The 23,935-nt window shown below is 43.7% G+C and overlaps 15 protein-coding genes across 16 annotated transcripts; 2 read left to right on the top strand and 13 right to left on the bottom strand.

Annotated features, from left to right (window-relative positions):
• Window positions 1-340: 340 nt before the first annotated feature.
• On the bottom strand, window positions 341-745 carry LOC6589023 (chymotrypsin inhibitor SCI-II). Its single transcript, XM_002014938.2, has 2 exons — window positions 642-745; window positions 341-580 (listed from the first exon to the last, which is right to left on the bottom strand). Exons 1-2 carry the CDS (start codon window positions 709-711, stop codon window positions 411-413), a joined length of 240 nt encoding a protein of 79 aa, XP_002014974.1. The 5' UTR covers window positions 712-745; the 3' UTR covers window positions 341-410.
• Window positions 746-907: 162 nt separating this feature from the next.
• LOC6589091 (male accessory gland serine protease inhibitor) lies at window positions 908-1,369 on the bottom strand. Its single transcript, XM_002014937.2, has 2 exons — window positions 1,268-1,369; window positions 908-1,205 (listed from the first exon to the last, which is right to left on the bottom strand). The coding sequence occupies exons 1-2, from the start codon at window positions 1,347-1,349 to the stop codon at window positions 1,018-1,020; spliced, it is 270 nt and encodes an 89-aa protein (XP_002014973.1). The 5' UTR covers window positions 1,350-1,369; the 3' UTR covers window positions 908-1,017.
• Window positions 1,370-1,706: 337 nt separating this feature from the next.
• Window positions 1,707-2,062, bottom strand: LOC6589090 (chymotrypsin inhibitor SCI-II). The gene is made up of 2 exons (XM_002014936.2): window positions 1,976-2,062; window positions 1,707-1,914 (listed from the first exon to the last, which is right to left on the bottom strand). Exons 1-2 carry the CDS (start codon window positions 2,043-2,045, stop codon window positions 1,745-1,747), a joined length of 240 nt encoding a protein of 79 aa, XP_002014972.1. The 5' UTR covers window positions 2,046-2,062; the 3' UTR covers window positions 1,707-1,744.
• A 942-nt stretch (window positions 2,063-3,004) lies between these two features.
• LOC6589089 (male accessory gland serine protease inhibitor) lies at window positions 3,005-3,357 on the bottom strand. The gene is made up of 2 exons (XM_002014935.2): window positions 3,271-3,357; window positions 3,005-3,211 (listed from the first exon to the last, which is right to left on the bottom strand). The coding sequence occupies exons 1-2, from the start codon at window positions 3,335-3,337 to the stop codon at window positions 3,030-3,032; spliced, it is 249 nt and encodes an 82-aa protein (XP_002014971.1). The 5' UTR covers window positions 3,338-3,357; the 3' UTR covers window positions 3,005-3,029.
• A 476-nt stretch (window positions 3,358-3,833) lies between these two features.
• Window positions 3,834-4,864, bottom strand: LOC6589088 (kunitz-type serine protease inhibitor 2). Its single transcript, XM_002014934.2, has 3 exons — window positions 4,853-4,864; window positions 4,125-4,214; window positions 3,834-4,063 (listed from the first exon to the last, which is right to left on the bottom strand). The coding sequence occupies exons 2-3, from the start codon at window positions 4,189-4,191 to the stop codon at window positions 3,894-3,896; spliced, it is 237 nt and encodes a 78-aa protein (XP_002014970.1). The 5' UTR covers window positions 4,192-4,214; window positions 4,853-4,864; the 3' UTR covers window positions 3,834-3,893.
• Window positions 4,462-4,833, bottom strand: LOC113565681 (male accessory gland serine protease inhibitor-like). The gene is made up of 2 exons (XM_026988438.1): window positions 4,755-4,833; window positions 4,462-4,693 (listed from the first exon to the last, which is right to left on the bottom strand). Exons 1-2 carry the CDS (start codon window positions 4,819-4,821, stop codon window positions 4,518-4,520), a joined length of 243 nt encoding a protein of 80 aa, XP_026844239.1. The 5' UTR covers window positions 4,822-4,833; the 3' UTR covers window positions 4,462-4,517.
• A 378-nt stretch (window positions 4,865-5,242) lies between the features above and the next one.
• LOC6589087 (male accessory gland serine protease inhibitor) lies at window positions 5,243-5,623 on the bottom strand. Its single transcript, XM_002014933.2, has 2 exons — window positions 5,541-5,623; window positions 5,243-5,479 (listed from the first exon to the last, which is right to left on the bottom strand). The coding sequence occupies exons 1-2, from the start codon at window positions 5,605-5,607 to the stop codon at window positions 5,304-5,306; spliced, it is 243 nt and encodes an 80-aa protein (XP_002014969.1). The 5' UTR covers window positions 5,608-5,623; the 3' UTR covers window positions 5,243-5,303.
• A 603-nt stretch (window positions 5,624-6,226) lies between these two features.
• LOC6589086 (male accessory gland serine protease inhibitor) lies at window positions 6,227-6,725 on the bottom strand. Its single transcript, XM_002014932.2, has 2 exons — window positions 6,560-6,725; window positions 6,227-6,490 (listed from the first exon to the last, which is right to left on the bottom strand). Exons 1-2 carry the CDS (start codon window positions 6,624-6,626, stop codon window positions 6,309-6,311), a joined length of 249 nt encoding a protein of 82 aa, XP_002014968.1. The 5' UTR covers window positions 6,627-6,725; the 3' UTR covers window positions 6,227-6,308.
• A 70-nt stretch (window positions 6,726-6,795) lies between these two features.
• On the bottom strand, window positions 6,796-7,343 carry LOC6589085 (kunitz-type protease inhibitor 3). The gene has a single exon (XM_002014931.2). The coding sequence runs from the start codon at window positions 7,318-7,320 to the stop codon at window positions 6,931-6,933; it is 390 nt and encodes a 129-aa protein (XP_002014967.1). The 5' UTR covers window positions 7,321-7,343; the 3' UTR covers window positions 6,796-6,930.
• A 708-nt stretch (window positions 7,344-8,051) lies between these two features.
• LOC6589084 (kunitz-type U1-aranetoxin-Av1a) lies at window positions 8,052-8,557 on the bottom strand. Its single transcript, XM_002014930.2, has 2 exons — window positions 8,334-8,557; window positions 8,052-8,266 (listed from the first exon to the last, which is right to left on the bottom strand). Exons 1-2 carry the CDS (start codon window positions 8,527-8,529, stop codon window positions 8,091-8,093), a joined length of 372 nt encoding a protein of 123 aa, XP_002014966.2. The 5' UTR covers window positions 8,530-8,557; the 3' UTR covers window positions 8,052-8,090.
• A 2,634-nt stretch (window positions 8,558-11,191) lies between these two features.
• Window positions 11,192-11,788, top strand: LOC6589050 (chymotrypsin inhibitor SCI-I). Its single transcript, XM_002014929.2, has 2 exons — window positions 11,192-11,486; window positions 11,552-11,788. Exons 1-2 carry the CDS (start codon window positions 11,390-11,392, stop codon window positions 11,722-11,724), a joined length of 270 nt encoding a protein of 89 aa, XP_002014965.2. The 5' UTR covers window positions 11,192-11,389; the 3' UTR covers window positions 11,725-11,788.
• On the bottom strand, window positions 11,768-12,931 carry LOC6589049. The gene is made up of 2 exons (XM_002014928.2): window positions 12,077-12,931; window positions 11,768-12,011 (listed from the first exon to the last, which is right to left on the bottom strand). The coding sequence occupies exons 1-2, from the start codon at window positions 12,162-12,164 to the stop codon at window positions 11,800-11,802; spliced, it is 300 nt and encodes a 99-aa protein (XP_002014964.1). The 5' UTR covers window positions 12,165-12,931; the 3' UTR covers window positions 11,768-11,799.
• Window positions 12,932-13,740: 809 nt separating this feature from the next.
• LOC6589048 lies at window positions 13,741-14,244 on the bottom strand. The gene is made up of 2 exons (XM_002014927.2): window positions 14,106-14,244; window positions 13,741-14,031 (listed from the first exon to the last, which is right to left on the bottom strand). Exons 1-2 carry the CDS (start codon window positions 14,227-14,229, stop codon window positions 13,817-13,819), a joined length of 339 nt encoding a protein of 112 aa, XP_002014963.1. The 5' UTR covers window positions 14,230-14,244; the 3' UTR covers window positions 13,741-13,816.
• A 2-nt stretch (window positions 14,245-14,246) lies between these two features.
• LOC6589047 (chromosome transmission fidelity protein 18 homolog) lies at window positions 14,247-19,519 on the bottom strand. The gene is made up of 12 exons (XM_026988687.1): window positions 18,604-19,519; window positions 17,961-18,549; window positions 17,668-17,896; window positions 17,496-17,612; window positions 17,335-17,437; window positions 17,137-17,279; window positions 16,835-17,069; window positions 16,345-16,520; window positions 16,143-16,276; window positions 15,841-16,079; window positions 15,329-15,392; window positions 14,247-15,263 (listed from the first exon to the last, which is right to left on the bottom strand). Exons 1-12 carry the CDS (start codon window positions 19,474-19,476, stop codon window positions 15,163-15,165), a joined length of 3,003 nt encoding a protein of 1,000 aa, XP_026844488.1. The 5' UTR covers window positions 19,477-19,519; the 3' UTR covers window positions 14,247-15,162.
• A 491-nt stretch (window positions 19,520-20,010) lies between these two features.
• Window positions 20,011-23,197, top strand: LOC6589046 (glycerophosphocholine phosphodiesterase GPCPD1). 2 transcript variants are annotated; one of them, XM_002014925.2, is made up of 6 exons: window positions 20,011-20,204; window positions 20,273-20,406; window positions 20,480-20,885; window positions 20,946-22,412; window positions 22,504-22,650; window positions 22,727-23,197. In XM_002014925.2, the coding sequence occupies exons 3-6, from the start codon at window positions 20,499-20,501 to the stop codon at window positions 22,844-22,846; spliced, it is 2,121 nt and encodes a 706-aa protein (XP_002014961.1). In that variant the 5' UTR covers window positions 20,011-20,204; window positions 20,273-20,406; window positions 20,480-20,498; the 3' UTR covers window positions 22,847-23,197. The 2 variants fall into 2 exon arrangements, with proteins under 2 accessions (XP_002014961.1, XP_026844457.1); XM_026988656.1 differs by having other exon boundaries at window positions 20,012-20,204; window positions 20,473-20,885.
• Window positions 23,198-23,935: the final 738 nt, after the last annotated feature.

Consider the following 23,935-nt stretch of genomic DNA (forward strand, 5'->3'; position numbering starts at 1 on the left):
AGACACAGAGAGAGAGAGAGATAGAGAGAGAGAGAGAACTATCTCCTCAGATAACCCCCTGATCTAAGCAGCAGACGATTCAAATGATTAACAAATATCAAATTAACAAGCATATATGCATATGAAAAATATATATATAAAAAACAGACACACACACACACACAATATATATACATACATATATACCACAAAATATATATTATATATAGGAAAAATCAGATATATAGCCTAATCACAACAGAATCAGACACTAATTACTATAAGTCCATAAGCCAAGCCAATATTAATTGAAGTTTAACGATTGAAGTTTAATCATAAAGAGAAAACGCAATAAAGATGATCATATTAGGATACAAATCTTTCAAATTTATTCATATTACAGCTACTTATAGTGTGTCTTATGGGGTGTCCTAGAGCTTGCAGGTCTGTTCACATACTTTCTTGCTGTCGAACAGATTGTTGTTGCCGTGGCAGCCACTGTAGACGAACTGAAGGCACTCGTTGCTGTCCTTGCGATAGGTCCACTTATTCTGCTGCGACTTACAGTTGCCCAATTTTCCAAACTCCTCTCCACAGACAGCTGTAATACGAACCGAATGAGTGCCAAACCATCTGAATATACTATATCTTCTATAACTTACGCGACTTGAGTGCGGCCAAGGCACTGGCCATCAGGCAGCAGAGCAGCAGCAGAAGAGCGAAAGACTTCATATTGATTCAAAATTCAAAACCTAAGACTGGAGATCTCTCTGAGGGACTGGCGAAAACCAACTGTTCGTCGAAGGCAGTCTATGGCGGCGTTTTATAGGTTCAAACCGGATCGCTTATCAGGCGGCCACCAGAGGGTCGTTTCGCTTTGCCTCACGATGTTTGTTCGAACGGTAAACAAAAACAAAAACAACAAACCTTGAAATAATAGTGAAATTTATTGTTTTTGCAAAAAAACACAACAAGCTTTGCTTTTCAGAGTTCAATATTTTGAGTGATTTTGTTGTTTAGGTGTTTTTTTGCCCATTGCTAGTCCTTACATGCCTTTTCGCATTCCACTTGGGTGGAGAACTGATTCGCATTGCCGCCACAGCCGCCAAAGACAAACTCCGAGCAGGCATTCTTTTTGGCGTCATAGGTCCAGGCCGGCATATAGGCCATACAGGCAGCCCCATCCTGTGCCATGCCATCCTTCGAATGGGGTTGAGAACACATCTCTATCATCAGATATACATATCTCAGATATTAAACAGGTATATGTAGCACCCACGATTCTTACCAGGCTTGGCCTCCACCAATAAGCCACCGCTGGTTAGGCTGCCGATCAGCAATCCAATGACTGCAATTCCGAGATACTTCATTCTGAATGCAACACAAACTCAGGTCTGATCTTCTGCCTCAGGCCACATCATCACTTTATATAGACGAGTACCATATGGTGGCGACAGAACAAGACGTTTCTTATCGCGGAGAGAGTTTACTGGACTCTGACGAAATACACTTAGAAAGTCAGCAGATAGCTCATCTATATTCGTATTTACGAGTAAAGATTCAAACCAAAGCAAAGATTATGCAATGCGACCTAAGTACATAGGATCTATATACTAGACTTCTTGTGGTACATGCATCAAGTGATGCTCTATGATAGTCAAACTAAACAAACATAAATATTTATCCAATAAAGATGATTATATTAGCATTTAAATCAAAAACATTTCTTCATATTAAAGCTACTTTTATATAGAGGGGGAAAGCTTTAAACCTTACAGGTCTGTTCACATATTTTCTTGGTATCAAAAAGATTGTTATTGCCATGGCAGCCACTGTACAAGAATTCAATGCATTCGTTTTTATCCTCGCGATAGGTCCACTTCGTGAGCGATGCCCTACACTCGCCAATCTTTCCAGACTCCTCTCCACAGACAGCTATAATACGAATCGAATGAGTCCCAAATCACCTGAATATACTATATCTTCTATAACTTACGCGACTTGAGTGTGGCCAAAGCACTTGCCATCAGGCAGCAGAGCAGCAGCAGAAGAGCGAAATATTTCATATTGAATTTTTTAAGACTGCAGATCACTGGAGCACGGACGAACGATAACTGTGCTTTGAAGGCAGAGTCTGCTGGCCTTTTATAGGCCCCAATCCAAACCGGATTGCATATCAGGATCGCGGAGGGTTACATCGCTTTGCGATTATTGCTCAATGAAATAAACAGTGCAATTTATTGATTTTGCAAACCACACCAGCTTTACTTTCAGACTTTAGTATTTGGTTTGATTTTGAGTTATACTTTACCTACTGAAACTTCAAAAAGAATCTTAAAACAAACAAAATTTGTTCGCAACTGCTCAAAACTAAATACTATTTGCTCTAAATAGCGGCAAAAGTATACCAAAATAATATAAATTAAAAACGAGACCGGAACATTCATGGCAAATGTTTGGCAAATTATCAGAGGATGGGCCGGAACAAACCGGAACTCTTATCAGCCCACGAGAGGGTCACTCCGATTAGCTGGCTTTGTTTGAGCTGGGATTCATAAAAACTTGAACCATGGAATTGTAATAAAAATATGTATTTCCAAATAGACAATTCTAAAGGAACGCATGTAGCTGAAACAGGAACATTATCTATTATGCAAATTATAGGGGATTTAATAGCATATTTAATTCTTAGTTCAATTAAAAAAAAGAACAAAATTGTTACAATTCAAATTCAATTCATACTTTTATAAATTTTGTTTCTATAGGAAACATATGTAGATGTTCAAAAAATATGTTAGAATACAACTAAAAAAATAGCTACACGAATCAAAACAAATCTGATCTTATAATATTATGGCTATATTGAAACATTTAAGTCCTCATATAGAGCCAATTGTATTAAAAATTTGGTCAGACTATTAAATCTACAAGGAAACGAATAAAATCCTACCTCTAATGTTGCTAATGTAATTTTTGATGATGATATTTCAACTGTTGTACAAATGTATCAAAAATGCCAACAAAATTAACGAGTATATCACTTGTGGTATTTATTCCAAACACTTTGCCTCACAATCCTCCTTAGAACTGAAACGATTGTCATTGCCCCCACAGCCGCCATAGATGAACTTCACGCATTCTTTTGCCTTAGAATCAAAAGACCAGCTCGGGATGTAAGCCTCACAGGAAATGCGTCCGTCCCCATTGCGGGAATGCTCAAGGCCACAGACTTCTGTGGAAATCAAAGAATGAATGAGTTTTTGAGTCTAGAGAACTCTGCTGAGTACCGACCATTTTTCAGAGCCAAAGAATTGGCCACCAAGACAGCGAGCACAGCCAGCAGCAGAAAGAACTTCATAATTGGAGGTTGGGATGATCGTCTAGAGAGCTTCTCGTTCGAAGATTCAGAAAATAACTAAAGCTGGGAGTCTAACAGTCGAATAATATATACAAAATTCTGTTGCTTATCGCACCGCTTCACAGCGATTAGTCGAGCAAACTGCTAAACAAAAATAAAACATTGTTGGGAAATCTCCACAAAAATGTGTAATGCTTAGTGTAAATATTTGTGTCGATATTGCGCCTTAATGGATGTTTGCTTGGTATTTTTCAGGGAATTTGTTACCGAGAACTCGCTCTGTTTACCGATCGCCACAAACAAGGGGAAAGCCCCATAGCAGCCGCAACACTCGTATGAATGATAATTGTATGATTATAATTAATAATTGCTTTAGCCAGACACAACAAAAGGCAGTCAGCAGATGATGAAAAGGTTTGGAAACTCATAATTAAATGCATTTTCTGATGGTGAAAGGGTTCTGTCAACAATGAATGACAATTGAAAACAATCTTGATCTGAATGGCTGTCAAAGAACACATTTATCCAGTATTATTGACTCATTTATTGCTGAAATTTACTCCATACATGTTGCCTCACATTCACGCTGCGATTCGAAGCGATTGTCGTTGCCACCGCAGCCGCCGTAGATGAAACGTGTGCACACCCTGTTCGCCGCATCATAAGACCATCTGCGCATCAGCGCCCTACACAATCCTTTTTGGGAGTGCGGAAGAGCACAGATATCTGCCGAAAGCGAAGGATACTCTTCAGTTATAGAAAATAAGGAATCCTCAAGAAGACAGACCGTTCTTCATTGCTAAGGAACTGGCCGTAAGAGCAGCCAACACAACCAGGATCAGCAGGAACTTCATGATGCGATTGGGTTGTTAAGAACCTAAGGGACAAAAGTTAACTGCATTTTACTGCGACAAGAGTCGATAAATTTATACAAAATGATACGGCATACGTTTAATTGTTGTTGGCGCAACAGTACATCATATTACAATGGTAATTTTTATGGGACGGAAAACAATAAAGACCTGAATAACATACTACTTTGAGTCGAGAAGCATTCTCTATTGAGAATAACCCAGTTTATGGCGAAATTGGGTTGCTAAATAAACGTTTCCACTGTTTCAAAATACATTCATTGTGGAAACTTCCACTCATTTATTTAGCACTTTGATGCGCTCAAAACTTATTCCTTACACCACAGTTCACATCGAGCCTGAGATGGGAAACGATTTAAATTGCCACCGCAGCCGCCATAAATGAACCTCACGCATTCCTTTCCATTGTAGGACCAACTGGGAAAGTTGGCCATACAGGCCTTATTTCCATCTCCATTTTTGGAATGTGGAAGTGCACAAATGACTGTCGAAATCAAAGGATATACTTCAGTTACAGGAAAGTGCGAAATCCCAACAGGACAGACCGTGTTTCAGGCACAAGGAACTGGTCACAAACGTGGCAAACACAACCAACAGCAGCAAGAACTTCATTGAAAAGCGATTTTCGATAACTTCAACCTACCAGAGAGAAAAGTAAACTGAGCTAAAACTATGGACCAGTTGCACAACTTATAGAAAATTCTTATTAATGTAAATCACCTTACAAACCAACCGTGAACCTAGACGAACACCGTGTTGAATTGCGTTTAATGGCAGGTTGCATAACATTAATCTTCCGAACTCGCACTATCGTAGGGAGAAATATTCATATCGTAATATGCTTCCGAAAATGTTCTTGAGATTCATTCATCTTTCACACTTTTCTCTTCCAAAACAAAGTACCAAAACGGAAGTAAGTTCCTCAAACAATTAAATTCAAACAAATCTTCGAGAAAGATTCTCCTTTGATTCTAGAAGTATTCTCCAACGAGAATAACTTAGTTTTGGTCAAAATTGGAGTGCAATTGGAGTGTTATTTTGTTCATTGGGGAAAGTCCCACTCATTTATTTTTCACTTTAAGTCACTACAAAATTTATTCCAAACACTTAGCTTCACATTCAGCCTGAGAATTGAAGCGATTGTCATTGCCACCGCATCCGCCATAAATGAACTCCTCGCATGTCCTTCCATTGTAGGACCAACTGGGAATGTAGGCCAGACAGGCCCTAACCCCATCTCCATTCTGGGAATATGGAAGTCCACAAATAGCTATCGAAATCAAAGGATATACTTCAGTTATAGGACAGTATGAAATCTCAGGAGGACAGACCGTTCTTCAGGCACAAGGAACTAGCCACAAAGGTAGCGAACACAACCAGCAGCAGCAGGAACTTCATTTTAATGTGAGCTAAAGCTAGGGAACAGTTGCACACTTTATACGAAATTACAATGAATGTAATCAGCCAACCCTTAACCTAGACGAGCGCCGTGTTGTAACGACTCGGTGTTCATTCTATTAAGTCTCCGAACTCGCATTATCATTGTGTGATCATTAGGGAGAAAAACTCATAAGTACTGTAATCTGATTCCGACAATGTTCACCAGATTCATTAATCTTACATGTTCCCAAGGAAATTTTGATAGACGCAGTCTTCTCAATAAGGTCATCCAAGCTTAAAACAGTAGCCTCAGAAGAGTACGAGTACGGATCTCACTGGGAGAGAGCAGGCGGTGGAGAGAGACACAGAGAGGCGGCGAGACGTAGGTGGAACTTATCTTCTTTATTCTGGTTGATCAGAATATTCTTTATATTTCGGGGTTTATAGATTTCTCTAAATGTAAAAAAATAGGTGAACTTTTATGTTTATATGAATTGTCTATTTTTCACAAATTTCACAATAGTTTTAGGGATTCTTTTTTGTCTTCCAAAACGAAAAGTTTCCTTAATTCTGAAAGCTTTCAATGTGGAATGTTTTTCCCAATAACGCAATGAATATATCCAATGTAATCTAGTAATTCAAATTGTAATTCAATAAAACACTTTATTCTATTTCTCATATGTAAATCATATCAGAGTCGAAATGGGGTAGGGGATTAGTTATTCCTTGCACTTTTCCTCACATTCCGCTTGGCTGCCAAATTTATTATCGTTGCCACCGCAGCCGCCATAGACGAACTCCGAGCACTGATTGCTGTCGGCGTAGTAGCTCCACTTCGGCATGAACGCAGCGCACTTGATCAGACCATTGCCATCGACGCCAGCCTCAAGCTCGCAGATGGCTAAAAAGGAGAACATTCAAGTTGGGAATGGCAATCTGTTTCGAATAGAATCTCTCCCTGTAGACTTACGATCCTTCAAGGCCAGGGTTAGGCCCAGCATGGCAAATATCAGGCCGAAAATAGCAAGGAACTTCATTGTGGAATTGATTTTTTGAAAGTACAAACTCTTCCAGCTGCTGTGGAACGACGACTAATGCCCATCGAAGGTCTAACACCGAGCTATATACGCTTTCGCAGACTGGAACACGGGCTGCTTATCGATGTGCTCGTGAACCGCGAGGGTCATTAACAAGTGCTTGTTAAAATACTAAGTAAATATACATAGTTTGTATGTGTATTGTGGGTAGGTACTACATTTGTGTGGGGATGGGAGATGACTTAATTGCTTGGTCGGGAGGCCATTAATAAACCTATATACTATGCGCTAAATAAACTATAGTTTAGGCACTGCCACCGCTGCTCTCCGTAGTCACATCACTGTCGCTGCTCTGTGGTTCTGTGGTCGCAGAGATTTCAGTGACTGCCGCACGGCCCAGGCAGGCCTTCTCGCACAGATCCTTGCTCTCGAAGTTGTTTCCATTACCGGCACATCCACCGTAGACGAACTCCTCGCAGGCCTGGGTATCCACATTGTAGGCATACCGATAGAATAGGGCAAAACAGCGTCCCGTCTCCTTGGGCTGGTGGCAATCCTCGGGAACATCCACAACTTTCTCTCCCGAAACAGAGTCCTGCTTCTCAACGACCACATCGGAGGGTGGGGCTGCTAGGGTGCTCACCAGGAGTAGGGCACTGGCGATGACCAGAATAAAGCTGTATCTGTAGCACATTTCGTTTCCGTTGGGCGACTGCGAATGACAACAGCACTGTGCCGTAACGAGGCTTAAATACCCCTCATACTACTCATATATCGTGGTGCGTCACCAGAGCCGCCAACACCCGCTCACGTACTCCATAGCTATTGCTCTTTTTGTGTGCCTTTTTTATATCGGATCGGATTGGAGTATTTGCCCAACTGATTCGTTGTCGCATGTAAATCACGGCACCGATGTCGCTCAGACGACTCTGTCTGTTCCGAGAAACTTTCGCAGTGTCCAACCTTCGCTGCAGTTCAATGCTCCAGCCAATAGCCAACATATTAATAATGGCCCGGCTTTTGATATGCTAAGTATATAAAATCATATTCCGATACGAGCAAACGAGTAGTTTCCGCAAAGCTCGATGATAGCTACGATAGTCACGTAAAGAAGGCGGAACGGGGTGTGGTGTGAACCAATGGATCACCAGGTGATTATCAGGTGTTTTCACGTCTCACTAAGTGATTGATCAACTACGAACACGAACCCGCCATAGAGTTATTCAAATAGAAACGATGATTGTTCTTGGGGAAAGACTGTAAACTATAGTTCTTATAATATAAGTACGATGTAATCGATGTTTTAGTACTTTGGGGTTGTTATGTTTTATAACTCCTTCGAGAACATTTATTAACTGAAATAATTTCTTCGCTCTATTTATTCCTTTGTTGTATCTATGCCTTTTCTCCATAAATCTCATATCCTATCTATAATTAATGGATCGATCTTCCACTGATCTCGATTCACTTTTTGATGAGGCAAGCATCCTCGCAGGTCTGACGGAAGCCCCAGCGATTGTCATTGCCCCGACAACCACCAAACTTGAAGGTCTGACACGAATTTGTATCCTTGTTGTAGTAGAATCGATCCAGACTCATGCGGCAGGGACCCGGGTCCAAGGGTTGCAGGCACTTGGGATCTGTTGTAGGATAAGCGGAATATTGGCTCTAAATTGTGTCATTGGAATATGGAACGCCCAAACGAACCTTGCTGTTGTCGCTGCTGTTGGGGTTTCACTGTGGTCGGATTGGGAGCCTGATTTCCTACTGGATTGGGCTGTATCTGGGCTACTATTCCCGGACTATTGCTATTTTTGCTGGATGTGGCTGCCGCCTGTGTCTGTTGCATCAGGCTGAACAAAAGAAGTGTCGCTCCAAAGCACAAAAACTGGGTCATCCGCATGATTTTGCCTTTGTCTGTGGTACTGATAACTGATCGTTAATAGCTGCAAATGTGAACTGAACTGAACGAAATGTTCTATATTCATATTTTGAGCCGAGTTCAGTGATGGTTATAGCAGTATAGGTGTAGCTCTCATATCTCTCTCCCTGTCTCTCTCTCATGTTTGCCCTGTGCTAAGCTAAGCGAAGCGTTTAACTCAAATTGAGCGCGAGAAATATTAATTATGTGATTTACATAAATAGAGAGATTTTATAGTATGATGATGTGCTGGCTCTCAGGTACAGTCGAAGGTTAGAGATGGAGGAAAAATCAAAAGGTACTAAAACTCAAATATGTATTGGGATTGTTCTGAAAAATGAGATAGTTTCCCAACAGGTCCTAAAAAAACGTTTGCTTATATTTCATGTACAATCCATCCGTCATATTCATCACTAGCTAATTTCTTCTAAAATTGAAGAAACTCTGTTGAATGTTGAGCAAACAAAATTAAATGGGAAATGGAAATAGTCCCGGTGATTGCCCCGAAGTCTAGAATACTTAGAACTCCTTTCACTAAACGCGAAATAGGCTAAATAATAATAATGAAACCGCGAAATTTTCCAGTTGAAAAAAGATGTTAAAATCTATTACGCTTTAAGCAGCCAAAATTTAACGACAGACAAATATTTTCGATTCCAAGATTAGGAGAACTGCTTCTTTTTTTCCCTTTAGATTTTCTAAGAATATAAAAAATTCCCCGAATCGTTCAAGGTTGATACCGAGATTGAGATAAGGAATAAAATCAATAGCTGTGTTTTTTTGCCAATTATATATTCCCATCACAGCTGAGTAGAATTTATCAGCTGATTGACAGATGAATAACCAATTAGCACTTGGAAAAAGAAAGAAGATAACTTAGATGCTTGGGCACGTAGTGTAAGTGTTTCCCGAATGCGTTTGATTGGGCGTAGGTCTGGGTAATGTGTCGTGTAATGTGGGTATAACAGCAACACATGAACTCTGCCATTAACATTAACATTAACTGCAACAATTTGCATAGCAAATTTCAAGTAAGGGACTCAAGTTGGGCATGGCTAATGCTAGCTGAGACAAATATTATCTGTACGAGTATTGCACTCCGGGGGGCTCATTAAAATTGCATTGCCAATTGTCTGTACTGAAGAGAGTAAAGGACTATGACAGACATGCTCCAGCTGCAGCTCATCAGGGCTCAGGGCTCGGTGCTCAGGGCAGCAGTCATAATTAGAGTCATATTAGGGCCAAGAGAAGATGGTCAACACAAAACGTTAGCAGGTGTTAATACATGGCGCAAATTCAATTATCGCTCAATGATGAGACATGGCATGGCCCTCCTTCTTGATGGTACGAGTATGATGATGTTGATGAGGTGTTATCCGTAGAGGGAGTACTATTTATTCATTAGCTCACAAGGACAGTGAGAGTGAGGGGCCAGTGATGGAATGGACGGGAATGGAGTGGCCAAAATGTGACGCTCATGTGTGTGAAAATGTCTGTCTGAGGTGACAATTCAGTTAACTGTTTAATTTACTTGAAATAATTGAAATGTTGCCCGTTCTGAGCGCCCAGATGTTAATTGTCTCTCTCTCCCTCTATCTCTGAACTACGTTTAATTACTAAATTAGGGACTTGGACTAGAGAAAATGCCCTGTGCCAAATCGGTATTTATTGCCTGATTCAATTAACTAGACCTTAAACGAGTGACGGCCCAAACAAAGTCCCCAGAGTCTCTCGATTACCATAGCCGTGGGGCGGAAACCCCAGAGATATCCAGTGAAAATGAGTGAAAGAGAGGTACACTGAGAGAAAGAAATAGAGGGAGAGCAAGCCAAAGAGAGAGACATAGAGACAGAGAGAGCAAAAAACACTGTCAATTCTTATTCCTCTCTGAAGCTCAACCTCAACGTTGAAACCGAAACTCAAATTGAAACTGAAATTGAAATCTCGTTTCTCGCTGGCAATCCACCAACATTGTCAATCTTTAGTACGTACATATATATGTATATATTCCATACAGATACACTTGTTATTTTGTATTGAGAGATTCGAATTGTTGTTGCCATTGATATGCGGAACATGTTTTTGTTTTTGTTGCCTTTTGCCGTCAAGTCTTTTTTACGTCATCTCTCTCTGTGCGAGCGGTGTTTATTATGAGAGCGATTGTAGGGTATGTTCGTTTGGGAAGGCATATAGGATGCTGATCTCTATAGATCGTATAGGTGAAAAATAGAAGAGATATAATATAAGAGAAAAGGAATAGGACTATCTTATTCACATTCAATATATGATGTACCCAGTACTTTCAGAGAGCGATTGTTATTGCTTGATCACATATCGATAAAAAATATACATAGATTTAAAATCACGTAACGTGGGCTACCTTTTGAATAAATTAAATTACCAAATAAGATTATCTTACGAAAAAGATAGAATTCAATTTACTGAAGTCCATTTTCAATCAAACAATAATGGAATAATATAGTTTTATAATCAATCGAATGAAGAACCTTTTACGAACTCAAACATTCGCCTTTCGGAGAATTTTTTTACCTTGCTCTCACAATGCTATAGGAAAATATAGACTAATTGGCTTCAGACCTGCAAAGTCTAAGCATCGTGCCAGCCGAGTAGGTAGCACCTTTGTTTCCACTGCCTAACCTCTCCACACTTTGCCATTAACTTGGTCAATGTTGAATGCTGGCAAAAAAACAAAGCATAACAACATTTGAACGAATTTGTAAACACACAAATCGGCGGTGAGACAGCCTGAGCCCCGTTTGATGCTCAGTGAGTTGCTGGCCAAAGAACGTGACGGTTGACTGAATGAGTGCCTGAGAGTGACATGATGGATGCTCGATGGCTCCTTGTGGGTCTGGGGTACTGGCTATTGCTGCAAGTGATCATCCCACTGCCACAGACAGATGCAGCCTCGAAGCGAGGTAGAAGAACCATTGAACAATATAATTTTTCCGACTAATTGTAATTCATTTATATAATCGTACAGTGAAATTGTGCCTGCAGCCAACGATCAGTGGAAGGTGCTTTGGCTATGTGGAGAGCTATGCCTACAATCCCCTGAAGCGACAGTGCGAGCCCTTCATCTACGGCGGATGTGGCGGCAACGACAATCGCTTTACGAACAAGGCCGAGTGCGAGTTTAGCTGCCGTGATGTTTGAATTTAGACACGAGACACGAGTATTAAAAACAACGCAAACAGAATTGTTTCAAACAAAAAAATCCTTAACGTATATTCATTTTGTGGTTTCATTGCCACCAGATCGACTGCGCCACTTAACATGTTTTATGCTGTTGCATATCTTCTCGCAGTCCTCGAGGCTGGCGAAGAGCCGCTTATTGCCGCAGCCCAAAAATCGGCAATGCTGCGTTTCCACATCAAAGTAGATTCCCAAAGTGCTCGGCACACAGAGTCCATTCGTGCTGGGCTGCACCGTGCAGAGATCACCTAATCACAAAATTATACAAAATTAGTTGGAACATTGTGGGAATATGCTTTCAGAAAACACTTACGGGAGCGTGCCTCGATTGCTTGGTCCTGGATCATTGTCAGGATCACACAGAGCCACACGGTTATCCTCAGTTGGCTGTTGGCTTTCATTTTGGGAATACTTTTGAATCGCGGATTGGAAGTATCCAAGCTATTGTACAGATTCTTTGAACCTTTTTAAACTCTCCTCCTGGAGAAGCTGATCAGATCTGATATTCCTTTTGGTTTAACTGTATACTTTTCCACTGTCAGCTCTGGCACAGTTGATACAGCTCTGTGGCCTCTGGTACAGTTTTACTCTCTCTGGTAATGGAAACACTGCCAATTCTGTTGTTTTTTAAGTCAAATGCGAGTACAAATGCGCAGCAGCCGCTCGTCGCCATATATAAGAGACCGAACGTAGTGTCTGTCGATTCTACAACGATTGGGATTTCAACCTCTAGTATATAGCTATTGCCGATGATCGACCGATCTACACACGTCCGTCTGGCAATGTTTCGTATTTCGTTTTCTTGATTTCTGAATGGAATTTATGGGTTTTTTATACCCAAAAGGTCTGCAAAGTTCAGCTACAGTCCACGAACCCAAGTCGAAAATTCAGACAACAGCCAAGGGATTATCGTTCGGTTTTTTGCAATTTCTGTTTGCAGATATGAAATATTTTCCCTTCTCTAAGTTGTAGTGGTCCTTTCTGGACTTTGGCTGAGGTAATTTTGGAAATTTTTCGCAAGAGACACAAGAAATAACGCAATTTCTATACCACAGTTTTGGTCACTGACTGGAGCTGGAGCGTCTGGCGTTTGGATTGTCGCGAACTCGACTCGAAACCTCGAACAAAAGCCACCAGAAGGCACACATATTTGTAATCAGGCCGCTTCTGCCGCCGTCGCTGCCGCAGCTGCTGCTTCTGCTGCTGCTGCTGCTGCCACCGATAACTGATAAGGCCCAAAACGACATGACACTACGCCGCGTCCAGCGCTTTTTGCATGTGATCAATAATGATGCTCATGATGTCGTCGATGAGGACGGGAACGAGGATTGACTTTCCGGCTAAAACTGGCGAGTGCCTGTTGCAGAAGGCCGAAATAATCATCGAGGTGCTCCCAACGAAACAAAAATACAACCAACTGATAGGCCAAAAAGTACAGACAAATCGAATTGGTGATACCCTTACTATACAGCTCATAGAACACATCAGATATCCCATATGAAAAGCCAATAGTTATTTAGTTGTACAGAGATATTTTTCAAAAACCATCTAGTGCTTTAAAAAGATGAAACATATATTCGGAAAATTATGAAAACTAACTACAAAACAGTCCACTAATGTCCAAATTTAAGAAAGAGTTTACAGATTTCCAGCAAGAAAATTTAAGGAATGTATGGAATGTAATTCCTCACTAAATATCGCTGTTGGATACACATCGTTCATATTTATTTTCAAATAAATACTCGTAGTCTTTATAGATCTTCTCCCAAACCGAACGCACTCCTTTGCTTATAGAGTACATACAATATAATAATCCTAGTCTTGTTCAATGTTCAAGCGACTTGTGCGAACTGTCAAGCCACATGCTACATAGCCAATAAATCCGATAGTGCTACAAAATAAATACAATTACCTCACGGGTCATGAGGGGGCAGAACAGAACATTCCCAGAATTTATAGATTACGGATTAGACGCAATTTGTTAGCTGTTCAGACGCTGACGCGATGCTGATATTTTTTTTATTCAACAAACTCTCTCCGAATCGTAATCATCTCAACCTTCGTTCACATACAAATCCTTGTTGCGTCTAACGCCATGGACACAGGTGGCGACGCAGTCCTGGATATCGCCGAAGCTCTGGCCCGGCGTCGAGTGGCATGCCCCAATCGAGTACATCTGGCAGTCCAAGGTGGCGGGATCGTAGTAGAAGCCCTCGATCTGGATGGTGCAAATACCCAGAGACCGCGGCGGTGGCTGCTTACAAATATCTGACGAAGCACAACAGAAGCTCATAAGAAATGTGGGTCGGAAATGGACCGACCCTCTTCCTCCCACTACTCACTCGGTATCACGGGCAGGCCTGGGGGCAAGAAACGTGCCTCTATGGGCTGTAGGCTCCCCAGCGACAGCAGCACCAGCCCCAGCACCAGCGATAGCCTAACGAACGCAGGCATACTTCGAGACATCTGGACAACGCGCGGGCAACTGAGTGAGTGAGTGCGTCGAGTCGCGATGCCTCGTCGGCTGATTCAACCCGTCGCGAGCTCCCAGCGATAAGAAAATGCCGCCCTATACGAGGGCCCAGCACAAATGCCATAAGTATTGCTTACTAAAGCAAAACATTCATCCTCATTGGCAAATATGGGATGAAAAGTTGAAAGATATTCACAATACGAGTATATCAGCTGCCGGATTACGATCCCAGGAAGATGGGGAACAGAGTGAGTGGGAACAAGTGAACAGAGAGTGGTCTAGAAACGAATTAAATATTAGCTTAATCAACATCCACAGGCTACATATGTAGCAATACAACTGCTGTTTGTCCCTCGGTTTGTCTTTAGAATTACTTCTGCAGACAAGGTTTTTGTAGCGATCAGTATCCATTCCAGCGAGAGATTAATATTAATATACAATATGTATGTCCCTTGCCCAACAACAAGCGCTCTTTGATCACTCCCATACATCTATGGGATATACGATATCAAATATATATATCACACGCGAGCTTAGACGTATATAAGATATGATAATAAGATAAGAAAATAGCGCTTCGGTTAATCGAAGCTCAGATATGTGCAAGCTTTAACAACGGAGATCTAGACACAATAAGATCCACAGATCCAGTTTAAAAGTATACTGGAAATACCCGTATAAAATACATATAATCGTACACTCTGATATACCATGAAGATCCGAATTGTTGGAATGAATGGAAAATGGTGTTGAATTTTTAAGGGTATCGTGGCTATCTATCGTTCTTAACTATATTTAGTTTTCTCATAAATCTGTTGTACTGTCTTCAGCCATTCCTTCCGTGACACGTGCTTTCATTTTCAATATTTTTAAAGTTTTAATAAATAATTTTAAGGCAGGGATTTGTAAATTCCAAGAGGGATATTCTAAAGCAGCTCATGCAGATGAACGTCTTTGCGTACAGCGTTGTTGAAGCCCTCCTTATAGCGATACCAAATTGGGCTCTTCACAATGGCATCGGTTTTGGCTAATACACAAAATGATCAATTTAAAAAAAATATATATGCGAAACCACACGGGAAAATGACTTACCTTCATCTATTTGTTTAGCTGTGGATGTTTTGTGGGTAATGCGACCGAAAAAGTCTTTAGTGAGCTGAAAAAAAATTAAAATTATAAATATTAGGAATATTTGGGTAGCACAAATAAACTTTATATCATATGAAAATTGAATAAAAACAAGCTAAAATATAAACTGTATGGCATTAGAACGAAAGCCAAGAAGCATTCGCAGCATAAAATACCCCACAAAGTCGCTTTCGTTTAAGATGGGCAATAAATGTTGGTTTGTCGTGATCCCACATTACGACCCCGATGACAATGCCGGTGGAATCCCCTTATGGGTTATTAGCTTTGCTGGGATTTGCCCAAAGAGGAAAATGTGAGAAAAGGAAGCCTTAAAAGGGGCATAAAGGTGAACCCTCCTTGGGAAATATATGCGAATGGTAGTCTCTTTGTTAGCGTGGAAAATTTGCAAGTAAATTGCTGCTAAGTAAATGCAAGACATGCAAATCTTGATGGTGCATCCGAATCCTTGGACCCACCTGCTGTTTGGGGGCACTGCTGCGCACATTTGAAGCGGAAATTGGTTTCGGTTTCAATGTTTGCAAATGATTGGGCAGATGCGAAGTGGCTGCGGTCTTAGCTGCCTGCTTCTTTGCAGACGCTGCTGCTACTGCCGATGGCTCTCCTTCTTTGGGTGCCGCTCGACGGATGCGTGCCAGGGCCACTTCGCGGGCTAGTAGCTGGCGACCGAAGTAGGATACAGTGAGGCCAGGAAATCCTATCAAAAACACAGCCGAATAATTAAGAAGAGAAATTTCTTGATGTTGTGTTCATTATTAACCTGGAAATGCGATGAGTGCATCGAGATCGGGCTCTGGTTGAAACACATAATGTCCTTCCAGGGACTTGACCTGAACAAATGTCACGCCGAGATCCAGCATAACCTCAATGGTGTGATTCAAGTCTTGCAGTTCCCTGAAAGAAATAATAGCGTTAAGAAAAAGATCTAAAAGATGGATCCAACAAAGGAGATAGACACTCACTTGGGGGACAGCAGCTTCACCGTCACCGAGCGCAATTGCGGCGACAAAATCCTCTTCAGCATGGGCACGGTATCCAGCAGCAGAATCCTGCCATGACCCACACCCACAGCGGAGGGGGTGACACCTTTGCGCAAGGCCTGAAAGATGTTGCGCTGTGTGGTGCTCTTCTGTGTGAACTGCAAAGAAGGAAATGTGGATTTTGTGGTGGCTTTGGCTTTGTGTACACAGTGCGAAATCTATGCAGAACTCTCATTAATCTTGTGATTGCATTTGAGGCACATAATGGACAAGAAATTACATGGCTTGATTGTGTTGATTATGCACTTTCCAATGGTCCTTGCTGGGGATGTTTGCCCCAGCTAATGATGCCTGCATAATACATGAGCCTGCCTCAAAGGAGAGCCTGCTCGTCACTCGTCTTGCATTCAGCGATGAAAAGAAATAATGTGGCTCGGGGCCATGCAGTCATCATCTTTTTGCATCATCTTACCTCAAAGCCACGCGTGGGAAATGAAATTTTCGGCCAGGCCAGTGTGGCAAAGAGTAAATGCCAGACGACAAAGCCGTACGGCAAATATGGATAGATACTGTAGTTCTGCTGCCTGCCGATCTGCTGCTGCAGTATGTCCGTAAAGCAGAACCAATTCAAGGCCTCACAAACGCCCGTAAAATTTGGATCGGGCATCTTTTGCTGCAGATAGTTCTCGTACACGCCTTGAGTGAGTCTACCAGAATGGAATGGGAATGTGATGACACTTTTATAGAGACAGAGAGAAGAGACGTTAATCGAACCTTTCGTAATCCCCACTGGAATGGACCACATCCATAACATTGCGCACTCGCGTGGCCACGGACATGTTGGTCATTGTAACCAAAGCGGGCTCATCGCCAGTGCCATTAGTGTCCGTCTGCAGTTGTTTCTTGGGACGTTGTATCTGAAAATATTCTATGTAAAATCACGCTGAAAGGCATTGAAATGAAAAAAATTACTCTGAAAATGGAGTCCCACACAGTGAAAAGACCCTGATGCCGATCCTTCTGTCCCAGGTTGTTGTTCAGCACATCCTGTAGCGTCAGACTCTGCTTTTGGGCACTAAAATGGGTATTGATTTAGATAAAATGGGACTGAAAATAATGTTCGGGTGGCCTACTTGAAGAACTGCATGGAGGAGATGCAGCTGCGGACATCATTGCCCGACTTTTCAGCGAGCGTAATCAGTGATCCGAAGTCGGTTTTTAGCTGCTCTTTCTGGGCAATCTTGCCCAACCTGTAAAGAGATCATCACCATCATCGATCGAAGAATAAGCTAATAAGCTTCTTACCGCTCGGCGAGACGGGCTGCATCAATGGGCGGGAAGGTGACCACAAAGGCTATCTGGCGGAGTGGTCGCAGGGCTGGATCGTAAATATCATTGCATATGCAGATAATGGGTCGTCGCAGGACATTGTGCTCCGATTTGGCCCCCTTGGCTTTCGCCTTGCTGTGGACATCATCGTTGACGAATTTGACCAGATATTCAATGGATTGACGCGGAGCACCATCGATTTCATCTGAAGGCAAAGGGGAAATGTTATGTAAAGTAAACATTGAAGGCACAATAAGGTTCGTACTCACCCAGAACTATGCAATTGGGTCGCTTGTCTGCATTGAGAACTGAGGACATTTGTGTGCCGTTCTCCAGGGCCAGTTTGAAAGCCTCTGGACTGCGATCGTCGGAGGCGTTGATCTCCCGCACATTGTAGCCGGCATGCCGGGCAATGGTGTGGGCCAGCGTGGTCTTGCCCAGACCGGGGGGACCACAGAGCAAGGCCACCTTTTGCATGGGTCGTCCCATGGCATCCACATTCGTGTTGAGCGCCTGACGAGCCTTGCGCTGCCGCCAGCCGCCATTGGATTCGAATTTTCCCGTGCGCTTGTTGAAGCTATTTAGCTGGGTATTGGCCCCGCCTCCACCACCACCACCTGTTGGTCCTCCGCCTGTGACTGCCTCCTGTTCCTGTTTGCTGTGAAAGGGTTTCCCGAAGACAACCTTGTCCCACATCTTCAGCCAGTAGAGGAGACTCCTATTGGTCATTTCATCCGAGAGCAAGTCAATGTATTTCCTTGGCTTGTACTTGTCCACCCAGAGGCGTCCCGTTTCCGGGACTGCAGTCGAAGGAGCAGCTATCGCTGGCTGTGTGTCAGGAGCCAGTCGACGAAGAACCTAAGGAAGGGACTGGTTATATCATTGATCTCCCAATGGAATCATCCAACTCACCAGCTCGTTGGCCTCCTGCCAGACTTTTTCTTTGGCGTCGCCCAGCAGACTGCCCACAACTGCGCCCCGAGCGCTGATCAAGTCCAGCTGCCGCTTCTCGTACTCTTCCGAGTGGAAACGCACGTAGATGCGCTCTAGATCGCTGCGTTGTATGGGCAGAAACGGCCAGTTGGGTATCTCGTACGAAAGATTCTTTCTTTGGAAATCGAGCAAGGCCTTCAGACGACTGACATCATCCTTGCGGATGGTCTTGGTCGACTCCTGCTTCTTGCGGCGCAGCTCCACGATCCTCTGAATGGCCTCGTTGTCACGCTGCTCCTCGGTACGTGCCTTTTTCACCAGCGGATCTTCGTAGGTTTCATGGAAGAGATCATCAATGTCGCCAAAGAGATCCCGCTCCAGACGCCGCTTGTTCACGCCACGCGTGCCCAGCTCCTGCAACTGCTGGGCGGCCGCATTGAGCAGAGGCACTGCCTCCGTTTCTTTGAATCCGTTGCTGGTCGGCAGAGTTGCATCCATTTCCTGTATGGCCGGCATGCGTTGAAATGGCGTGGAGCAGCCGCGTCCCATCGGCGGCCCTTTCGGCGTGCCAAAGAGTCGCCTATTCACTGGTCCACCCCCCGCACCTCCGCCTCCATCATCGTTCTCTATTTGAGTGGCCCCAAAGGTAATCTGCGACAGCTGCGGAGAGCAAAGGGTGGAGTTTTCAAAGCGCGAGACATCTTTGACTGCTTTCGTTTGCTTGGCCGCCGCTTGCCGGGACGTGCTCGGCCCGTCGTACGCATCGTACTCGTGCGGCACATCCTCCAGCAACTCCAACTCATCCTGGTACTGCAGCTCAAACTCCTCGTCTTCATCGGGATACTGATTCATTCTTTGGCACAAATCGCAAAATTATTTCGCAAAAATTCCAAAACAAGAGATTCCCGCCAAAACAAAATAAGTGAACAGCTGTTGCACGCCCCAGGGCTGGACAAGAGTTACCTATCACCGCCGCTGTCAAGGTGTATTGAAAAAAGGTGAGGCATAAATGTATATATGTAGATGTAGCATCTCGAGGATTGGCATACAACCAAAGACTATACAATAGTACAATACAGTAGTAGTATACAATATTTTATAGTCTTTGATACAACATTGTGGAATGGAATTTGGTGTCGCGTGATTTGCCCTCCCACACATTAACCCCTTAAGGGCCAATGGGTGTTTAAGTACCCGTTTAAGACCCGTTTACTAGTGGCCACTAATGGGTTAATACACACATTTTTACTTTTTAGATTCCTCGATAGCTCATGTTGTCGCAGCAACGGTCACACTGCTCTTTTCTCTCCCTTTATCGCCCTCACCCACACACACACAATCAAGCGACCCCAATTTAATCGTTGCAAAAATAATGCAATTCACAGTTTATAGTCTATTAACTGGTCGCATTCGCGACAGCGCTAAAATCGCGCAAATAATTTCGTTATAATCCGATTGTCATAATTTGTGTGCCACGCATATCCATCATCAGCAAACCATCAGTATCATCAGTTCCACCCTCGACCAAGAGTATATAATACCATGATGACTGCCTAGCTGGAGGAGCAGAACAGCTGTTCGTGAGTAAAACGCAAACATCGGTAAATTCTGCCACATTATACACATTATCATATTTCTTTTGATGCAGTTTCGCACACACACACACACACACAGCGCCGCACGCGCCGCACACCCAACTAAGCGAAAAGGAAAAAGATTTGAGAGTGCAGGAGGAAACCCTAAAAAGACCTTAGAGCATTTCGTGAATTTGTGGGGCAAAGGGTGAGTGGAGGTCCCAAGTAAAGCACAATACATTTTACGTCATTCACTGATAAGGTCATTCGACAGCAAACAGTAAATAGCAAGCCATTAGAATGCACAATTGGCTGGCATCACATGACGGCGAGGACGATGCCATGGCCGCGCCCTCGACGTGCCCCCCGGGAACGGGAGCGGGAGCAGGAACGGAGCATGGGAGTCGTCGGATCTTTGGCGACATAACCACAAATCGGCTGTGGACCTTCCGGGTCCTGATGCACGAGGATCTCGGGGCCAGCGAGCATCTGGCCGTTGTGGGCAACTGTGAGGCACTGGGCAACTGGCAGCCGTCGGATGCGGCACGTATGACGCAGGAGGAGAATGTGTGGAGCGTGGAGGTGTACATACCGCGTCACTGTGCCACGGAATACCGATACATGGTGTGTGCCGTGGAACCCAGCAGCGAGCAGCCGCTGGTGAGGCGCTGGGAAACACAGTTTCAGGTGGGAATCTGTTGATCTGTTTTCGTGGAATGCCTACTACAATGAATGAACCCATTGCAGGCCAGAGCCATTGAAGAGCTGGATGAGCAGCCGCCGGAGGAGCAGATGGATATCTTCGGCTCCGTCAACGGCCAGGAGAAGGTAGACCGGGGCTGGCTCACCAGGGAATCAATCGTTCAGCTCAAGTTCTTCTACGCACCGTTCACCTTCAAGCAACGCATGAAGCGACGCCATGTCCAGGTGAAGGTGACGCCCATGAATTTACGTATACCCAGTGCTGGATTCGAGACGTCGAGTGTCGCGGGTCCGATGTCGCCGCCGGAAGATTCCCTCTCCAACGACACGCACGACACCAGGGAGAATGGCGGGGACTCGTCCACGGCCTTTGCGTTCAGCGAGGTGGTCACGTTGAGTGCCGATGAGTGCGAGATTCGTGCCCAGGAGCAGTTCGGCACTGCCTGTGGACCCAGCGACCTGGTCATCTTCCACATAACCGTGGGAGATCTTGAGAACACGGCCTATCTGATCGATCTGTACACGTACAGCTCGCGGGTGGCCAAGGAGGATGGTCCGCCGCACCACTTGGGCTACCACTATGTGCTGCCCAATCTGTTCAAGCGCTCTGAGGGCAACCTGGAGATACCCATCACTTGTGCCAAGGGCCACCGACCGCTGGGCATGATGCGGCTGGGCTACCTTATCGTGCGTCCCTCGGCGCTGAGCGCCCACATGGACATGAGCGTCAGCTATGCCCGCTACTGGAACAACAAGTGGACGGGCCTGGATGTGGGCCATCGCGGCTCTGGCACCAGCTTCAAGGCCAAGGACGCTGTGATCCGAGAGAACACAATTACCTCACTGAAGAACGCCGCCGAGCACGGGGCTGATATGGTCGAGTTCGATGTACAGCTCAGCAAGGATCTGGTGCCAGTTGTCTATCATGATTTCATGATTTATGTCTCGCTCAAGTCCAAGTGTAGCATGCAGGAGCACGACTTCCTGTCCCTGCCCATGCGGGAGCTGACACTCGAGCAGCTGAAGAAGCTCAAGGTGTACCACACCGCCGAGGGCTTGTCGCGGGAGACGCGCTCCTTTCACAACGACGACAATCTCGAGCACCAGCCCTTCCCACAGCTCTCCGATGTGCTAGACGCCCTCGATATCCATGTGGGCTTTAACATTGAGATCAAGTGGTCGCAACGCCTGCAGGACGGACGCATGGAGGAGGAGTTTGAGCATGTGGTTGACAGGAATCTCTATATCGATTGCATTTTGGATGTTGTCCTGCGCAAGGCCGGCAGTCGCCGGATTGTCCTCAGCTGCTTTGATCCCGATATCTGCACGATGCTGCGCTTCAAACAGAATCGGTACCCAGTAATGTTTTTGACTCTCGGCAGGACCACCAAGTACGAACAGTATATGGATCCGCGCGGTAACTCCATGGAGCTGGCCGTCTGGCATGCGGTGGCCATGCAGCTGCTCGGGATTGTCGCCCATACGGAGGACTTGCTGCGTGATCCCAGTCAGGTAATAAAATGACACCACTCTCTGGAACAGAAATGCTGGGAGACTGGGACACACAGACATGTTTCGAAATCATTCACCTGCGGACTTTTAGGTGAATCTCGCCAAGGAGCGCGGCCTGGTGCTCTTTTGCTGGGGCGATGACAATAACTCCCAGGATACCATCAAGCTGCTTAAGGGACTGGGCCTGCATGCCATCATCTATGACAAAATGGATGTCCTCACCACCAAGGAGGTGAAGGTGAGTCTCTGCCTTCTCTATGCACTGCCTGTTACACCCAAGCCCTAATCACTAATGGCTCTTCTTCGCCTTGCAGCAAAGTGTGTTTCACCTCCAGGCCAAGGACAGCCAAAAGGAAATGCTCAAACTGCAAGCCCTGGAAATGGGGCACGTGTGGCACACCTCCGCCAATGGCAGCGAGGAACAGCAGGCCTAGTGGGGAGGGGAGAGCTCTCAACACCATTATTTTATACTCATCTATATAGATATATCTATGCCTGTGAGCCCTCCACACTTTCGTTGGAGCTCCAGCTTCTGCTCTGTCCGCTCTCTAGCATCTCTTGAAATCGCAAGCATCCAAGTATCGTTTCATTTAGCCAATTGCATTTGTTTTTTATATATAAATAGTTGAATTTGAAGGCTGCCTAACCAAATATTTCAATCGGTCATTCTACTAATAATTTGGTTTATTTGTTTGCCATTGTCTAAGCCGCGCTCTCTGTACTTCAGTTTTTACGTTCCCACAGAAAAGAAACTCTTAAATATATTTTACATATTTCAATATAAAGTTGAAGGTGTTTTCATTGGATTTGTGGTGCATATTTGGCTGTTGCTTACAAGTAAAGTTCATAGTTTTTTCCCCATAATTTTGGTTTATTTTCTTTTTAGTTATTTCAATGAAATTCGAATATTTTTCGATTCTTTTTTGGTTTCAAATTTAATTTGTTGTATTTTTTTACTCCGATAAATGATTGCAATAAAGTTGAGAAGCATTTCACTCAAAATTTCACAAAATTAAACGATTCACGGTTTTGATTCGGATCAGAAATATTCTTTCATATAACGAAGTAATATCTAAATGGGAGGAAAACGCTTCCCAATTGACAATTTTACACGATTTTTACTTAAATTCTACAAATGGCCAATGATAGTCCGAGAGATTTAGTTTAATTCTTCCTCAACGATCGTACAGATAACAATATTAGATGTTTTTTCCCGTCGCAATTCGAAAAGATGTTAAGAAAATTAAAATTAAAAGTAAAATTTGTATAAGTACAAATTTTGTATAACTATCCAAACATTTTATGATTATGAGGGGAAACATTGGGAATCGAGAATATCTAAAGCTATATTTTTCTATAAAAAAAAATGTAAAAAACCATAAAAGATATAGATTGATTCGAATTTACATATTCCAAGAGCTTCGTAGTCCCAAGTGAAAATGATACGTACAAAATTCGTATCTGAATATAAGAAAGATATTACAAGTGAAATAAATTAAAGATAAATTTTAAAATAATTTCAT

The sequence above is a fragment of the Drosophila persimilis genome, unplaced genomic scaffold, assembly GCF_003286085.1.
Source record: "Drosophila persimilis strain 14011-0111.01,24,50 unplaced genomic scaffold, DperRS2 tig00000191-arrow-pilon, whole genome shotgun sequence".
In the NCBI taxonomy this organism is placed as follows: Eukaryota; Metazoa; Arthropoda; class Insecta; order Diptera; family Drosophilidae; genus Drosophila; species Drosophila persimilis.

What these genes read in the sequence shown, in the direction of transcription:
- LOC6589023 (XM_002014938.2), bottom strand. Translation starts at nt 711, where the DNA reads ATGAAGTCTTTCGCTCTTCTGCTGCTGCTCTGCTGCCTGATGGCCAGT. An exon ending in CTTGGCCGCACTCAAGTCGC is followed by an intron (nt 581 to 641) that starts GTAAGTTATAGA and finishes TTCGTATTACAG; the next exon opens with CTGTCTGTGGAGAGGAGTTT.
- LOC6589091 (XM_002014937.2), bottom strand. Translation starts at nt 1,349, where the DNA reads ATGAAGTATCTCGGAATTGCAGTCATTGGATTGCTGATCGGCAGCCTA. An exon ending in ATTGGTGGAGGCCAAGCCTG is followed by an intron (nt 1,206 to 1,267) that starts GTAAGAATCGTG and finishes ATCTGATGATAG; the next exon opens with AGATGTGTTCTCAACCCCAT.
- LOC6589090 (XM_002014936.2), bottom strand. Translation starts at nt 2,045, where the DNA reads ATGAAATATTTCGCTCTTCTGCTGCTGCTCTGCTGCCTGATGGCAAGT. An exon ending in TTTGGCCACACTCAAGTCGC is followed by an intron (nt 1,915 to 1,975) that starts GTAAGTTATAGA and finishes TTCGTATTATAG; the next exon opens with CTGTCTGTGGAGAGGAGTCT.
- LOC6589089 (XM_002014935.2), bottom strand. Translation starts at nt 3,337, where the DNA reads ATGAAGTTCTTTCTGCTGCTGGCTGTGCTCGCTGTCTTGGTGGCCAAT. An exon ending in TTCTTTGGCTCTGAAAAATG is followed by an intron (nt 3,212 to 3,270) that starts GTCGGTACTCAG and finishes TGATTTCCACAG; the next exon opens with AAGTCTGTGGCCTTGAGCAT.
- LOC6589088 (XM_002014934.2), bottom strand. Translation starts at nt 4,191, where the DNA reads ATGAAGTTCCTGCTGATCCTGGTTGTGTTGGCTGCTCTTACGGCCAGT. An exon ending in TTCCTTAGCAATGAAGAACG is followed by an intron (nt 4,064 to 4,124) that starts GTCTGTCTTCTT and finishes CGCTTTCGGCAG; the next exon opens with ATATCTGTGCTCTTCCGCAC.
- LOC113565681 (XM_026988438.1), bottom strand. Translation starts at nt 4,821, where the DNA reads ATGAAGTTCTTGCTGCTGTTGGTTGTGTTTGCCACGTTTGTGACCAGT. An exon ending in TTCCTTGTGCCTGAAACACG is followed by an intron (nt 4,694 to 4,754) that starts GTCTGTCCTGTT and finishes TGATTTCGACAG; the next exon opens with TCATTTGTGCACTTCCACAT.
- LOC6589087 (XM_002014933.2), bottom strand. Translation starts at nt 5,607, where the DNA reads ATGAAGTTCCTGCTGCTGCTGGTTGTGTTCGCTACCTTTGTGGCTAGT. An exon ending in TTCCTTGTGCCTGAAGAACG is followed by an intron (nt 5,480 to 5,540) that starts GTCTGTCCTCCT and finishes TGATTTCGATAG; the next exon opens with CTATTTGTGGACTTCCATAT.
- LOC6589086 (XM_002014932.2), bottom strand. Translation starts at nt 6,626, where the DNA reads ATGAAGTTCCTTGCTATTTTCGGCCTGATATTTGCCATGCTGGGCCTA. An exon ending in AACCCTGGCCTTGAAGGATC is followed by an intron (nt 6,491 to 6,559) that starts GTAAGTCTACAG and finishes TCTCCTTTTTAG; the next exon opens with CCATCTGCGAGCTTGAGGCT.
- LOC6589085 (XM_002014931.2), bottom strand. Translation starts at nt 7,320, where the DNA reads ATGTGCTACAGATACAGCTTTATTCTGGTCATCGCCAGTGCCCTACTC.
- LOC6589084 (XM_002014930.2), bottom strand. Translation starts at nt 8,529, where the DNA reads ATGCGGATGACCCAGTTTTTGTGCTTTGGAGCGACACTTCTTTTGTTC. An exon ending in ACAGCAGCGACAACAGCAAG is followed by an intron (nt 8,267 to 8,333) that starts GTTCGTTTGGGC and finishes ATCCTACAACAG; the next exon opens with ATCCCAAGTGCCTGCAACCC.
- LOC6589050 (XM_002014929.2), top strand. Translation starts at nt 11,390, where the DNA reads ATGATGGATGCTCGATGGCTCCTTGTGGGTCTGGGGTACTGGCTATTG. An exon ending in AGATGCAGCCTCGAAGCGAG is followed by an intron (nt 11,487 to 11,551) that starts GTAGAAGAACCA and finishes ATAATCGTACAG; the next exon opens with TGAAATTGTGCCTGCAGCCA.
- LOC6589049 (XM_002014928.2), bottom strand. Translation starts at nt 12,164, where the DNA reads ATGAAAGCCAACAGCCAACTGAGGATAACCGTGTGGCTCTGTGTGATC. An exon ending in AGCAATCGAGGCACGCTCCC is followed by an intron (nt 12,012 to 12,076) that starts GTAAGTGTTTTC and finishes TTTTGTGATTAG; the next exon opens with GTGATCTCTGCACGGTGCAG.
- LOC6589048 (XM_002014927.2), bottom strand. Translation starts at nt 14,229, where the DNA reads ATGTCTCGAAGTATGCCTGCGTTCGTTAGGCTATCGCTGGTGCTGGGG. An exon ending in AGGCCTGCCCGTGATACCGA is followed by an intron (nt 14,032 to 14,105) that starts GTGAGTAGTGGG and finishes GTGCTTCGTCAG; the next exon opens with ATATTTGTAAGCAGCCACCG.
- LOC6589047 (XM_026988687.1), bottom strand. Translation starts at nt 19,476, where the DNA reads ATGAATCAGTATCCCGATGAAGACGAGGAGTTTGAGCTGCAGTACCAG. An exon ending in GCAGCCCGTCTCGCCGAGCG is followed by an intron (nt 17,613 to 17,667) that starts GTAAGAAGCTTA and finishes ATCTCTTTACAG; the next exon opens with GTTGGGCAAGATTGCCCAGA. An exon ending in AGCTAAACAAATAGATGAAG is followed by an intron (nt 15,264 to 15,328) that starts GTAAGTCATTTT and finishes TTTGTGTATTAG; the next exon opens with CCAAAACCGATGCCATTGTG.
- LOC6589046 (XM_002014925.2), top strand. Translation starts at nt 20,499, where the DNA reads ATGCACAATTGGCTGGCATCACATGACGGCGAGGACGATGCCATGGCC. An exon ending in GCTGGGAAACACAGTTTCAG is followed by an intron (nt 20,886 to 20,945) that starts GTGGGAATCTGT and finishes AACCCATTGCAG; the next exon opens with GCCAGAGCCATTGAAGAGCT. An exon ending in TGCTGCGTGATCCCAGTCAG is followed by an intron (nt 22,413 to 22,503) that starts GTAATAAAATGA and finishes GCGGACTTTTAG; the next exon opens with GTGAATCTCGCCAAGGAGCG.